We start from the raw sequence: 13,927 nt of genomic DNA, 5'->3' as shown, positions 1-13,927 counted from the left end.
ATCTATTCGTCGTTGCTGTATATTATTATTATTGTTGTTGTAAAAAGAAAAAGGATACTAGGAGACAAAGGCTTCTTGATAGGCGGTTAACAATTTCTGGAACGAGAACAAGGATCGGATGTGGTCAATGTCGTGGGAGGAAGAGGTTGGCGTTAGAGGTGTGATGAGGACTTGGGTAGGATAATTGGAAGCGAGATTAGTGTACCGCAGCTGAATGCGCAGATCTCTTTCAACAAGTCAATAACTCGGAATCAGTGAGGTGGCCCAAAAATTGTGCAATTTGTTTTTTTTTCTTTTTTTTTTTTTTTTGGCTTACCGGTGAAGGATTTCGACATTATTTTTGGCAATGTGATGTGAGGCAATGTGCTGGATTTCCGGGCGATTGTAGGTAAAGCGTTTGAGTTCTTCGATCTGCTCTCGCCTTGATACATACGCCAGCAAGAAATCGTGTAAAATACGTAGTAATGTCTATGAAGGGAAATCGTATGCAAGGTTTAGTCGATTGGTATCGTTGCAGAACAAGATAGTAATTTACATCAAGATCATGGGGCAGGAAAAGCTTGGCCATACGATCGAGTGGGATAAAATGCGGAATAGTATGTTTTTCAATGACCATCGGCTCGCTGTCCGACTTTGAACGTAAAAGTAGGTAATAACGCTCGCGGTAAGTTCGTCCATAAAAGGTTTCGAGCCGAACCCCCGTATAGTTTTCTTGAAAGGTAAAGGTGGTTCGACCGCTGAGGCGGTAATAACCAATCATTTCTTGCACGCAACGGGCCTCGGTCGCTGTCATCAATTGCTGCAGGATCTAATAGAACCGGGAAAATCAATGGGCCAATTTTTCATGAGGGTTCAGCAGCATAAAAAGCCCCTCGTACCTCTTGTTGCACCGTTTTCATTTGCGAAGCTTTATGACGTGTTGCATCTGAAAATTGCCGTTAAAATGAGCCGTCCGTCCGTGCGGTTTTCATCAAGGACTCTTTGCCTTGGTTGTACCTTTGATTTCTTCGGAAAACTTGGCGGTAATGACGTGAGCGATTTTCTCTTCCATGAGTGAGCATTTCAACTGCCGTTGCTCCTCCAGAGCTCTGTTCACTAAAAAGAGGACAGCCGTGAATGGGTATGGTTGAAAGCACGGACAAGCCAAGAAGAAGAGTAGCTTACATCGAAGACGTAGATCTGTAATGTCCGCCTTGAGACGATCCTTGGGTGTGGGCAAGCTAATAACGACAAAGTGGTTGGATTAAAGCTATTGGATGGTGCAACTGCAAGGTGTTCCTACAAAGGTTCGTCTTCCATGAGAGGACTCTATGTGTCGATGACTTTTATCAAGTGAAAAAATGAGGCTCTTGATATAACGCGAAAAAATTCAGTCGCGCGGATCAACCAAAAAAAACTCACGAATCGCGTGACTCTATTGTTTTCGCGTCTTTGATACCAATCTTTATATTGCCACATGCCCAGCTCAGTAGACGAAGCATTCTTTAATAGAAAGGAATTCAGTAGTGAACTAGATCGGTAAGAGTCTTCACTTGTACCCATGATTCACCACAGCTATTGACCGTGGAATTGCAGCATTATCCGGCACGGCGATCCAAAGTAAGTGATCTACCGCACACTACAGCCTGAACAATAGACGACTAATCCTGCAGTGCAGCGTGCTTACAGCGGGATACATTCGACGGCAGCTAGAGAAAGCATTGGTATGTTCTTCTTGAGTCTAGGTTACTCCTTGATCGACTCTGGTACGAATGATCAATTTTAGGATTTGGAAGAAAAAGAACTCGACGTCAAACCATGGAAGAAGCATGTCAATAGTATGATTGACTCGACCTTTGTAAGCTTGAATTTCTATTATGTCGGGTCTAGTCATATGTCCCTATTCTCTTACCAGGCTTGTTGTATAGGCCAACATTTTGGCTGAGCGGGCAAACCCCGCGGCACAATCGACCAAAGAACAGCCTGCGGCGGATGAAACGGCAGATTCTCATGAAGAGAAGGACGACATGGAAGAAGATGAAGCGGGAAAGGATAACGAAGAGACCAAGGACGCGTCGATGGACGAAAACGAAAATGAAGAGAGCCAAGATGATTTCGAAAGAGAATTATCTGATGATGAATCGCGTTCGCCCAAAAAGAAGCAAAATGAAGCATCAAGGAAACGAAAACGGCCAAAGATGGAGAGTGACAGTGACAACGACACAAAGGAGAAATCACCAGATAAAAAGAAATCCGCCCCCAAATCCCGAACCCGAAAAAGTGGATCCGAAAAAAAGGCAAGCAATGAGACTGAAGAAACCATTAAACGTCTCAAGATGTACATCGGCAAATGTGGTGTTCGCAAAATTTGGTAAGTAAGCGGAACTGATTGGATCCTAGTACCAGTATCTCTGATCTCCAAAAAAACCATAAGGCAAAAAGAATTGGCCGATTGTCCCACTGCCGCAGCCCAAATCCGCAAATTGAAAGCGATCCTTGCCGACCTAGGCGTTGAAGGTAACAGCCAGTAGACTCAAACCATGAAAAGAGAAGAGATTGTGTTTATCGATTTTCAATTGCAGGACGTCCTACGCTTGAAAAGTGTATGAAAGTCAAAGCGGACAGAGAGCTCAAGGCGGAAATCGAAAGTTTGGATACGGGCAATATACTGGATAAGAAAGACGATGGCATTAGCCTACGATCACGAAACAGACGCAAGCGAAAGATCATCTCGGATGATGAAGACTCTTCAAGCGATAATGACGGTTCACATCATCAGTACCAAGATGACAACGAGGTAAAGATGCACTCTTATCATCGGGTTTATCAATCTATGTTTGGTGCTAACACAAAAGAATGAAAGGAACCCACGACCACATTAGACGTTTCATTCTTGGGAGATCAAAGTTCTGATAGTGAATAAAAACAATGGTGAAAAGAAAAAAAAGTGGGATCATAAAACATTTCAAGGACTCAAATTAAAGAAATGGAAGCAGTATGAATTGGATCCAACGAGTAATCATGTGGAAGAACCATTGCCACCATGTTTCATCTTCCACTACGGGAGGTCGCTCAGGCCATGATTGGCCTGTAATTTGGAACGGATGGGCTTCCGTATTGAACACCCATTCATCCAATGAGATTCGCGGGTGATGAGGATCATCAAATATCAAGTACAGATATTTGAACGTTTCAGCAAAGAGAAAGCTGCATCAAAAAATAAGGTTGAATATGCGAGTTGAAAAGGGGAAGAGGTCGCATCTTTTACCTTTCTTGCCGGTCATCCCATGATGGATAGGAAGAATCGACATTGGACACGCCCGAGAATCCCGAATTTGCGCGACAGTAAGTGTGGATGGCATTGAAAATATTCCATGCCATGTCCTGATATCGACTGTCGTGCGTGTATTGATAAAAATAGTACAACGATTCCAGCGTCTCTGTTATCGTTTTCGTTAATGGGTATCTGCTACTACTTCATCCTTATCATCCCTACCTGGTCTTAATATGTAATTTGATATGATGGGGAACACGCCTGCTGTCTCTGCCAGATCGCGCTGACGTTGCGACAACTTTTCTGGAACGCTTTTACCGCGCGTGTCGACCCATCCGAATATCTCGGGAGCCAATCCTGTGCGTGTCGAAACCCACGCGTTGTAGCAACCATGCATCAGTTCTTCGGCAATCCCTTCTACATCTTCAAGTTCTGGGATCGTCCGTGCTGCCAGTAACAGAGTACCAGGTGCAAAACATGCCTACAATCACGCCCATCAGGATCTGCTATGCCCTGTTGTCGATCCAATCGATTTTTACCAATTCATCCATGCCGGGCGACTGTTTTCCTTGAATAAGGTTAGCAAGGTAGAGACTGGTGGTGTGATTCATGGGTCTCGACAGCAGATATTTTTCGAGACTTCGTATGGCATCGATACTCATTTGTTTCTTTTGCTGGTCTCGGAGATCCGATAAAACATATTGCTTTACTAGATACTACTGGAAATTTTAGCGCCATTTTTTTCTTTTGAATGTATCCATGGCATACCTCATAAAAGCTATCGGCCATGCCACCCCACGTAATATAGTCTACATCATCGTGTCACTGAGTCATCGCCGAATAAGACACGATTTTGTTGAGACCCACCTCCCAATGGCTGACCCGTATCGGCATTGATCAGATGAGGAAACAATCCAGCGTGAGATACTTCGGCTCGCATAAAGGCATCATACACTTTTTGACCCTAAGAATCAAACTAAAAATGAGCGAACCTTGTAAATTGTTTCACTATTCTTTTGCAGACATGACCCGTACAGCATGATGGTATTTCCAATCGCCTGTGATTTCAGAGAGCCGTGTGAATTCCAACTGCACCGTGCCTACTTCGGCCAAACAAGAGGCGCCTTCCGGAAAACCGGATTTGACCGCTTGGCCACTAAGGAATACGCAAACTCTCAGTTTAGTGGCTCTTGTGAGCCGTTGATGGCGGATTGGCTTACGAAGTAAAGTTGACGAATTGGTAAGGGATGCCTGTCGGTGTGTTGAAAGCGGGCAATAGTCGATCCACGAGTTCCACGGCTTTGTTGATAAACACTTTGTCTTCTGACAGATCGTAGGCGGAGATCAAACCGCCCACGTAGCGTATGACGGTTTCAAACACCTGCACTTGATCATTGTCGCCACGCACGTTCCAGTCAAGCTTGGCCACGTACTTTTTGGCCTCTTCAAACTCATCATAAAATCCCATCAGATACAACGTGTCCAATCCATCCACGATGGTTGCTATGGTGTTGGTCCTGTGAGTGGCATGGAAAAGAAACAAAAAGAAACGGCCTACTCTCTATAGCAGCGCTTCTATTCGGTCAACCTACCGCCCCAACCGTTTCTATTCGAATCAAAGAAAAAGTGAGTCCATCGTGCTTTTATTGAATTGGCACGAGATCCAGTTCTCGTTACTTTACCTGGAATTGGCTGGCTGGTTACTCACGGGTCGATTTTCATCAAATCCCCAGCTAAACGTCTTGTAACCGTTCCAAGCCCATGAAAAAGCGTCTTTGACATGCTGCTGCTTTTCTGCATTTGATAACTGATGTGATTCGGGTAGCCGTTCGTGCTGACGTAGACGGTGGTCGGTTCGATGGGCTCTTATCGGATTCTGCAACCCACTGTCTTGCAAAGCCACCTGGGGAGCCGTCGCACCAAAGGTGAACAACAATAACGTCTTTAATAGCATCTATGGCGTAACAAGGGAGAGAAAAGAAAAAGACGGATAGAATCACAAATACCAGATGGTTTTATTTTTTCTATTTTTTGGATGGTCCTGTGATGCTGAATATCTGAGATCTGAGTGAATGCACTAACCCGTCGGAGAATAGAACCTCTAGTGAAATTCCATTTTGGGCCAGATCATGTGCCACTGCCGGTTCGCATAAAGTCCACCACAGCTCAGTTAACAAAATAATTGTAGGCCCTTTTTCTCCGCCATGGACTGAAGCCCTACTTCACTTGCAAATATTCCATTTTTTACGGCTAACCATGAGCTGCACTATGTCTGTTTTTTATTCCCACAAAAAAGAATAGGATCAATGGTATGGCCATAAGAAGCATTGTATCTAAATAAAGGAAGAATGAAATAAAGTAGGATGGAAGGTAATAAAATGTACAGTTTTATGAACCTGGAAAGTATGTCGCACACAATATGGCTATGGTAGAAGAAACAGAGCAGATGGATGATTCAGTAGAAAAGAGAAGCGTCAAACTGCGAAGATCGCCTCTGGAATTCAAAGAGACCGCTAAAGAATGACAGTGTCAGTGTATGGACTTGCTATTTCATATCTTGGTGGCTTACCCCACGCGGTCGTCCGTATTCGCAATATAAAAACTCTCGTCGTCCGGCGTGAAAGCTAAAAGTGTGGACATTAATACCGTCAGCCCACGTTCAGTGGGTTGATCATCCCCATTCTTACCGATTCCAGCAATGTCACCAAACATATCAATCACCTGACTCGATGTGAATGTTGAAGTTTCATATATATGCACAAAGTCAATCGGTTCTGAAGAAGAAGACAATTAAACCACCACAAAAGGCTATATAAACTCTGAATATGTCCTACCCGCTGCCGCCAGATATTTTCCATTATTTGAAAAATGGAGCGATCGGACCGCACCAATTTTGGCTCCAAGCACATGCAGTGCTTTGGAAGGATTTCGAATATCATATATCCTTTGATGGGGTCGTCCATAGTGTCAATACAAGGATCATTTATCCTCATTCATCCTCATCGACTTACCGTGTCGTCTTATCCTGATTCCCCGTCGCCAATGTATATCCATTTGGGCTCCAACAACATGAAAATGAGAAATCATGATGTTCATCTAGTGTAATGACGGCTTGGTTGGGGAAGGATAAGACAGTCAATGGATACAAGGTATAAAAAAGAGACAAAGATCCGTGGTATAAATTCAAGGCTAACTTACTTGTCCTGCTGCAGGTGTCTACGATTCTTGTTTCGGTTGAATCCCCCACGATACAGAGTAGCTGCTGATCCGGCGCCAGCGATGCACACTATGGTAATCCATAAAATCGTATCATTGAGGAAAATGATATGACAGTTTTGTTCTTGCGTTACATTGACAGGAAATGGGAATTCTAAATTGGTTTCTATCGCCATGGTATCGAGGTTCATGAACCGTACATGCTGATCATTACTCGATATGATAGCCTTTGTTCCTTTTTTTTGCGTCATACAGAAGAGTGTTGAACGTTTAGGAACCAAGTCATGGAGTATACAACGTCGCCATTTACCTCGTGCTTTCCCGGGAATGATGGCGATGTGATTGGCAATCCCATTGGTGTGATCCGTAATACGCCCATAATGCATATTGCTATTGATGTCATCGAGACGCTTGCAAACCACTTCCCCCATAAATCCGCCCACCAGTAAGATGTCGTGTGCACACGCCATGCTGCTGATCTTGACCGCCAGACTTCCGGGAATATTCGCGACTGTTAAATCGAGAACGTTCCGGCTTTGCCGCAGAGATGGGCACCATTGTCGAATACAATCATTACCTGAACCATATTAGGAACCGCTGATTTTTACCTTGAGTTTTCTTTTATAACGCGACACTTACTGGTATAATAAACGTAATTCTTGCTGGTGGCCCACAAAAGGTTCCGTAGTTGAAAATGACCAATACTGCAACGCTCGCTCAACTTGCTAAACTTGAAATTATAATATACATCATGTTGACGCACAGTGTTCAATTTTTGAGTCTGTCACTTGGTTTTAGTCTATTGTGAACGATAAATAGAAGAGTGGTGCACAAATTTCCATACTCTGATCTTGTGTTCGATGGTATCATCCTCATCGTCCTTTTTAAGGCTGAGATAGTTGATGTATTGCTTTGACCTGTACCAATATGCTTTTTTTTAGTCGATAGATTCACTGTTATCCCAAAATACATACAGTTTTACCTTTGTTCGCGGTAGGCTTCCCTTGCTATCCCTTGCTTGTTCCAACGAATGCCTTGCTATTTGAAGGAGCATTGTCAGATGGCCCGATGGCCCGATGGGCTTTTTTCATGCAGTGTACCAATTCAGACTCCGTACCATATCAATGCCGTTGGCGTACATTGTCTGGGTGACGGCGTCCCGTTCCTTTTGCAAGAAGCAAGCATTAAAAGTAAGAAATAAATTAACCGTGCGAGAAAGCTGAATAGAGCCTTACTTGTTGCTCGTCTTCCAGATCATCGGGTTCGATTGCATAATGGTAATCAACAGGAGTAGCATCTACGGTTGAACAAACGATCAATCTCCGCTTCACTGAAGCCAGGCCCATCCGTTGTAGGACCCTCTTTTACCAAGGTGAGCGTCCGTCGATACAGTGTAAAAGTCATCGGCAGAGTATCTATGGTTTCGATGGCACAAATGAAGAACGATTTAACTTGTGAAAGAACTCAGCTATCGGGTACAAAACCCCATACTCATGAGAAAACGGTTGAAATTCTGCATTCGGATTCATTGTGTTTGGCGAATGTGTTACTGAACAAGTTTAAGGTGACGTTTTACAGTAACAAGCTTGAGCAACAGTCGAAGTGGTCGGTCGGTTGAATAAAAGAAAAAAAAGGGCCAATAATGCGAATGAAAAACGTAGGGAAATGAAGACATCAGCGGCTTCTCAAAATAGGATCGGCGTGATCCTCCAGTTCACACAACTTTTTTTTTTCCTGTCAGCCGAGCAGCCAATGTAATACATTTTCTATCCATTCTTGAGGCCATGTCACATGGTCTACATTATGTATTCTTATTTTGTCTCCGCGGACTGTCATGTCCAAAAAAAAAACTTGTCTTATCTTTCTATACTCAACACGATGACTCCTCTCTAACTGGAAAGAGGCATCCATTCCATCGCGACACTTTTGCGCTTCGGTTTTTAATTATGGGTTAGCAAGCCTCATCATTGAATTGTTTACTCAGAGCAATCCTTCTTCTCTGTAGGTCATGGAGAAAGAAAGCGTTCAATGTAATTCGTTCGTGCCATATGATACTCTAAACAAAATAGTATAATGATAGCCACATTAGCGACATCAAGGGCGACTGGCCAAAGACCGAAATCTTGAACAGCGCCAACAATAGGGAACACCCTTTAGGGAGCCAAACAAGAATATGGATGAGTAGAAATTGCTTTAATTGGGGAGGGAAGAAACATCTAAGAATATGAGGAAAATAGAGAGAGAAGGACAGAGAAACTGAACGTTGGCATTTTTTTTATTGAACTAAAAAAAAGATCCAAATTAAAAAAAAAGAAAAGGCCCCCATTTTTCTGTCATTTTACCTGTCAATAATGCTCTTTCTGCAAACCACCTTACATCTCCATCCGCATCGCTGTTCAGTTTTTGCAAAACAGGTGCCACCTTTGACTGGACAAGTTCATTCGTGGCTTCGTTTTGACGCAACATAGGGGTCAATACTTCGAGCGATTTCGCCACATTGAAACGAACATTAGGAATAGGATCATCCACAAGGGCAAGAACCGTCGGTAATACAGACTCTTTGATGATATCCGTGGTCAATGATGGACCCATGGTCTATTGACAAAAAACCATTTAGTCATCCTTTCTCCGGTACCTCCTGTTGGCCTTTTTTTGTGCATAATGCCATAGAAACTTACTGTGAAAGCAAACAGCGTGGTCATACGGTATAGATAGTTCTCGTTGGTCGACATCTTCATCACCTGGGGAATAATTGTATTTTTGGCCCATTCACAACCAAAGATATCCACGAGTTGTTTGAGATTGGTGGTGGCCGCGTCGCGAATCGAGAATACCGCATCACCCAACCAAGACAGGCAGAGAGAAAGAAGCTTTTCATCGAAAAACGCCACTCCGAGTTCCGATGCCAATAACGGGATGTATTCAATAATGGCTAATCGTACTCGCCATTGCTTATCTTCAGCAAGATCGACAATAGCAGGTAGCAAAGACATGGATAGACGATCCACACCAATCACTGGATTCAACAAACAATCGGTCAACACATGTTTGGCTCGCTCAACTAACGTGGATCCCTTTGTTTTTGGTACCTTGATTGACGTTTTGTAATTTGGAAATGATATTTAATCTCACATCCGGGAAATCGTCTTTCAGCAGTTGAAGAAAGAGGGGTAGCAAATATTCAATGGTTCTAACAAACGCCATCAATCACTCAGCAGTACATGAACCGCTTTCGACTTTTTCGCACTTACAAATCTTTTCCAAGGATAGGAGCTAATCCACTGATGTGGGTTGCTACAGCCGCACGTACATGTTGGTTTGTATCGAGCACCAAGTCCTTGATACAAGGAAGCAATTTATCCACAATAATCACTTCGTCAATCATTTTTGCAAAGGCTGTCATTCGTGAATCAAAAAAAAAGAAGGATATATTAGTCCATGCCGGGACCCGACCGACTTGATATTTACCTGGTGTTTGACCAATCGTCATGACTTTTACTTCGCCTTCCGTATCCTTAATCAAGGCCAAAAACAGAGCAGCCATGTCTTCACGAGACACGGTATCACCAAAGGCTTCGCAGATCTACCATGAAACCAGCACACGTTACTAAAAAAAAAAAAAGTCCCAGCATCACGATGTTTAGACACTAAGCTCTACTTACCTCTGAAAAGTGAGATGCTACCATGTAACGTACTTTCCAAGATCGATCTTGGCCTAGTGATTTCAGAATGGGAAGCAAATATTGCTTGCGTTCTTCTTGGCTGAGCATGTGCGCGATTTTGACTAAGCCTTCTACTGTCAGTAATCGTACGGTGTCTTGATCGTCATTGGTCAATTTGATGAACATGGGCAAGATCTGGTTCAATAATTGGTCTTTCGACACTTGTTTGACAAAATCCTGTATAAAAAAAATTGTTTACAATAAGAAAAAATGACACATTTGCATGAAGATCAGCCAGTGACTTACTGCAACGGTTTTGGCCACGGATCGTCGCACCATGGGAGTCTCGTCTTGCATCAGTTGAGTGAACAAACTAGATAGTTGGAAATCCATTTAATTAATCACTGTAGTGCGAAAGAAATAAAGAACAATGAATCGCTTTTGCGTTACCTTCTTAATTCTTCTTGTTGCTCGGATGTGCATTTGGGATAGGCTGTAGCATACAGTCCAGCAGCAGAGATACGGCACGTAAACCATTCACCGCTCGTTAACCGTTTTATCAATGGAACAAAGTAATGTTCCGTCTGCGATGTGCTGAGTACACAGCCGATCTTACACAAAGACTCTACCGCCTGAAATTTTGAAAAGAGTACGTCCCAAAAGGATGGTGAGTGTATGCGTTTCAATAATCAAGTCTTATCAGAAAACGGACCTTATCTCTGACGAGCACTTCTTCAATCGATGCCAAATGTTCGAGTGGGCCTAGGATATAGTGGGCATATTCGGGTCCACCTACATACTCGGTAAAGTCGGCCAACTCATCCGCCACCGCCAACAGGATTTCGTCATCAGAAATAGAATCTTTTTTGATGGTTGTCAACAAGGAAAGCAAGGTTTAGTGCCATGGGGGGATGACAATCAAAATGAAGTGACTCGGTTGAAAGCATTAAACATACCGTTAAGGAAGGGTATAAGTTCATCTCGAGTTCTTTGCGGACCCAGGGCCATGGCGATGGTGCCCAGATTACGAATGGCATTCAGACGAAGTTGGGTGTCTTCATTTTTAAGTTCGTCCACGAGCACAGCAATCGGGTAAAGCTCTTGTTCATCGCTGGTTCTCATGGAGCCGTCTTCAGAAAGACCGGTAGGCCCGGGGTTGGCAGAGAACACGACTTCCGCCGTCGAGGAGTGAGGTGCCAACGAATGCAGAGTGTCACCTCCTGTCATCTGAGACGATGCAGTAGATGATGTCGAATTTTCTTCTGCTGGCTGAAATGAGCCGGTCTTCTCCGAAGGATGCGGTTCGATTTCCATAGTCGTTTAATTCAAAGGGCAAGAAGAAAAGATAAAGGAGTCGAACAAAGCACGGAACAGCGATAAAATTTTATGCTGGGCGTTGCTGGACCATCCCAAAAGAAAAATTTCCTGGGCCACACAACCATCTCTCCACTCATTCTTTTAGATCATGTGATCTCTCAAGTTTCCTTGACACCCGGTTCATTAATCGTTCCAGATTTTATCCTCGATTTGGTACCGAAGCAACCTCTCTTGCAAACTCGCCTTGACCCGTTTCCCGCCTCGGATCAAAGCCCGAAAGATCCCAAAAAGAATAACGATAAGCCGTTACACGACAAAAATTCTTCGAAATGAGCTGTAGTAAGTGATTTCAAGGAAAAAAAAAGTTGTTTATGCCTCCTTAACCCCGGGTTCTCAAGACAGTTGACAGCATTCTGCATCGCTTTCTGTGCGCAGTGTCCCAGCGATATATCCGCGAGTGGCGATGGTTGGAGAGAAACGTCATCGAAAGTCAATAGAAAAACCACCATCTGTGTATATATCGATAAAATTGCATGACACTGCCAGGTTTCTCCTTGAATGCCATCTTCAAGAATCTTTGTAATCTCTCACACCAACAACCCTTGAAGGATCAAGTAAAACTTGACTGGGTTCTCCTTATTCTCTTTTCATGCACCCGCCGTAATACTTATATAAATAATGCTTCAGACTTGGAGTATGTTCATGGAAACATCATGTTACGTTAGGGATGATCATTCTATTTGTATTATGCATCATAAACGAACCTGTCAAATACCTTTACATGATCTGACGACACGTCTCGTCAATTCGCAGCACGGGAAACTTCGATTGATACAGAATTATCAGCAGGGACGGCCCACGTACATTCGTTGATACAAATCATACTGTACATAGATCGCAGACCTTTCGATACTATTTATGTGGAGCATATGAGAAATACTTTTTTCTTATTTACGTCAAGCTTTCAGCAAACTAGTATCGTCGATGTTATATTTTCTTTATACTCTTCACTTTCAAAGTTGCGTTTTTGACTCGAAAACCGCTTTTTTTCCTACCAATCCGAGAATTTCTTTCCTCACCGAATTCAACAAAATCAAGGAAAAAGAAAGAAAGCAACTCAACTTGGCTCATGCGTACATGTCGCAGTTGCATCAGACTTTCTGGTTTGGTTTCTTCTACTTTTTTTCTTTATTTCTTTATTTCTTTATTTCAAGCAACAGAAAGAAGGTGCGGAACTGAACGGGAAAATAGGCTACTGCCTCCGATCCATCCAAAATACCCAGACAACAACGACCATATAAAATACACCACCCATGACACCCATGCCTCCTACTACAAATCACAACAGAATACCTACCACCGCTTTAAGTCTTGCTCTTGCCGTTCTCCCAGAAAACAGGGCCAAAGGGAGAAAACCACGCCATTCCCTTCACAGCAAAACCAGGGGCATCTCTCGATAAGAAAAAAATATATTCATCTGTGACGGGCATATAATACAGTCACGTTTTTTTATGATAATTGTAAGAGCAGTTGCAAAAAACTGTGAAGTGTGGTGGGAGAGTGGTAACCAAATTGATGCAAGAGTAACCCAAAGAAAGAATATTCAGAACAGAGAAGATTAGCTTCAGAACTTCCATGGTTCTTCCTCCGAATACTAACTTCTTGTTACTGTAAATCCGAATAGGGTGATAGCCGACTGTAAAAACTATCAGACTATTCCAAAGAGACTTCCAAAAATGTAGGCGCTAGTCCAAAGTGTATCTTCGAAAAGATGTATTCCCAGAATAAGAGATCAAAAGACAAAAGCTTTAGGATATAGATACAGAAATTTCTAAAAGACATTTAAATACTTTCACCGTACTATAGTTTCTTACTAAGGGATTACATAATATGTAAGAACAATAGAAATAATCATGGTTTGAGTCATCGTCAGAACGCGTAATGATCATAAGATAATTTCAGATCGTTAAACGAACTTCACGAAAAATCGAACGGGACTTCCAATTCACACTCCGCTTCTGAAAAAGAAGGAACCGACAAATCGATCGATATTTCATCGCCCAAACATCATAGCACCACGGGAGAAACACCAAAAGAAAGGGAAAAGACCAACGAATTCAGGCAACCACAGAAATTAACCAGAACAAGGGAAATCCGAAAAAGGCAGTCGGCCGAGGCTTGTACAACTTTGGTTTTCACAAAACAAGAAGCCCGGCTAGCTCAATCGGTAGAGCGTGAGACTCTTAATCTCAAGGTTGGGGGTTCGAGCCCCCCGTCGGGCTTCCTTTTTTCTTTCATCTGAAAGATGATTTTTTTATTTTATTTATTTATTTAGATATTGGATTCGTTATGGGAGCGTTAGCGTTTTCAGTCAATGGTCACGCCAATATTTATTTTATTTTTATAGTGGATAATTCAATTTTTTTTATTCAGGCCTTTTGATGCTTGTGACTTTTAAAAGTAAAGAAAAAGATTCTCT

General features: G+C 42.8%; 5 protein-coding genes and 1 non-coding gene across 6 annotated transcripts; 2 read left to right on the top strand and 4 right to left on the bottom strand.

Moving 5' to 3' along the window:
* Positions 1–57: 57 nt before the first annotated feature.
* Positions 58–1,299, bottom strand: BYT42DRAFT_615938 (Cenp-O kinetochore centromere component-domain-containing protein; the record flags this gene model as incomplete). Its single annotated transcript, XM_051572015.1, has 7 exons — positions 58–226; positions 317–468; positions 536–808; positions 879–925; positions 997–1,095; positions 1,165–1,220; positions 1,283–1,299. The coding sequence occupies 7 exons, from the start codon at positions 1,297–1,299 to the stop codon at positions 58–60; spliced, it is 813 nt and encodes a 270-aa protein (XP_051420855.1).
* Positions 1,300–1,756: 457 nt separating this feature from the next.
* On the top strand, positions 1,757–3,186 carry BYT42DRAFT_43617 (uncharacterized protein). The gene is made up of 5 exons (XM_051563482.1): positions 1,757–1,837; positions 1,908–2,350; positions 2,414–2,496; positions 2,562–2,776; positions 2,843–3,186. Exons 1-5 carry the CDS (start codon positions 1,820–1,822, stop codon positions 2,900–2,902), a joined length of 819 nt encoding a protein of 272 aa, XP_051420854.1. The 5' UTR covers positions 1,757–1,819; the 3' UTR covers positions 2,903–3,186.
* On the bottom strand, positions 2,895–5,231 carry BYT42DRAFT_577783 (glycoside hydrolase). Its single transcript, XM_051569216.1, has 10 exons — positions 4,936–5,231; positions 4,846–4,859; positions 4,474–4,756; positions 4,289–4,409; positions 4,121–4,217; positions 4,022–4,062; positions 3,793–3,969; positions 3,476–3,734; positions 3,248–3,419; positions 2,895–3,186 (listed from the first exon to the last, which is right to left on the bottom strand). Exons 1-10 carry the CDS (start codon positions 5,205–5,207, stop codon positions 2,958–2,960), a joined length of 1,665 nt encoding a protein of 554 aa, XP_051420853.1. The 5' UTR covers positions 5,208–5,231; the 3' UTR covers positions 2,895–2,957.
* A 65-nt stretch (positions 5,232–5,296) lies between these two features.
* BYT42DRAFT_577778 (WD40-repeat-containing domain protein) lies at positions 5,297–8,140 on the bottom strand. Its single transcript, XM_051569215.1, has 15 exons — positions 7,961–8,140; positions 7,838–7,884; positions 7,705–7,766; positions 7,587–7,634; positions 7,452–7,507; positions 7,314–7,386; positions 7,109–7,250; positions 6,780–7,046; positions 6,604–6,704; positions 6,452–6,539; positions 6,265–6,364; positions 6,088–6,197; positions 5,941–6,027; positions 5,823–5,877; positions 5,297–5,766 (listed from the first exon to the last, which is right to left on the bottom strand). The coding sequence occupies exons 1-15, from the start codon at positions 7,996–7,998 to the stop codon at positions 5,709–5,711; spliced, it is 1,332 nt and encodes a 443-aa protein (XP_051420852.1). The 5' UTR covers positions 7,999–8,140; the 3' UTR covers positions 5,297–5,708.
* A 630-nt stretch (positions 8,141–8,770) lies between these two features.
* On the bottom strand, positions 8,771–11,253 carry BYT42DRAFT_500856 (armadillo-type protein; the record flags this gene model as incomplete). Its single annotated transcript, XM_051564734.1, has 10 exons — positions 8,771–9,064; positions 9,148–9,401; positions 9,559–9,659; positions 9,721–9,865; positions 9,938–10,052; positions 10,132–10,368; positions 10,438–10,504; positions 10,582–10,763; positions 10,844–10,992; positions 11,088–11,253. The coding sequence occupies 10 exons, from the start codon at positions 11,251–11,253 to the stop codon at positions 8,771–8,773; spliced, it is 1,710 nt and encodes a 569-aa protein (XP_051420851.1).
* A 2,404-nt stretch (positions 11,254–13,657) lies between these two features.
* On the top strand, positions 13,658–13,730 carry BYT42DRAFT_t114. The gene has a single exon. It is a non-coding gene; the product is annotated as a tRNA-Lys (tRNA).
* Positions 13,731–13,927: the final 197 nt, after the last annotated feature.

The sequence above is a fragment of the Radiomyces spectabilis genome, assembly GCF_025331425.1.
Source record: "Radiomyces spectabilis strain NRRL 2753 chromosome Unknown BYT42scaffold_10, whole genome shotgun sequence".
NCBI lineage: Eukaryota > Fungi > Mucoromycota > Mucoromycetes > Mucorales > Radiomycetaceae > Radiomyces > Radiomyces spectabilis.
Note: the sequence above shows the minus strand (reverse complement) of the source record. Positions and strands in the feature narration are given on the sequence as shown.

Coding starts and splice junctions, on each gene's coding strand:
- BYT42DRAFT_43617 (XM_051563482.1), top strand. Junction 2,351..2,413: donor TGTGGTGTTCGCAAAATTTG/GTAAGTAAGCGG, acceptor AAAAACCATAAG/GCAAAAAGAATTGGCCGATT. Junction 2,777..2,842: donor AGTACCAAGATGACAACGAG/GTAAAGATGCAC, acceptor AAAGAATGAAAG/GAACCCACGACCACATTAGA.
- BYT42DRAFT_577783 (XM_051569216.1), bottom strand. CDS start 5,207: ATGCTATTAAAGACGTTATTGTTGTTCACCTTTGGTGCGACGGCTCCC. Junction 4,063..4,120: donor TACGGGTCAGCCATTGGGAG/GTGGGTCTCAAC, acceptor ACGATGATGTAG/ACTATATTACGTGGGGTGGC. Junction 3,970..4,021: donor TGGCCGATAGCTTTTATGAG/GTATGCCATGGA, acceptor AATTTCCAGTAG/TATCTAGTAAAGCAATATGT.
- BYT42DRAFT_577778 (XM_051569215.1), bottom strand. CDS start 7,998: ATGAATCCGAATGCAGAATTTCAACCGTTTTCTCATGA. Junction 6,705..6,779: donor CATTCCCGGGAAAGCACGAG/GTAAATGGCGAC, acceptor CGCAAAAAAAAG/GAACAAAGGCTATCATATCG. Junction 5,878..5,940: donor TGGTGACATTGCTGGAATCG/GTAAGAATGGGG, acceptor CCACACTTTTAG/CTTTCACGCCGGACGACGAG.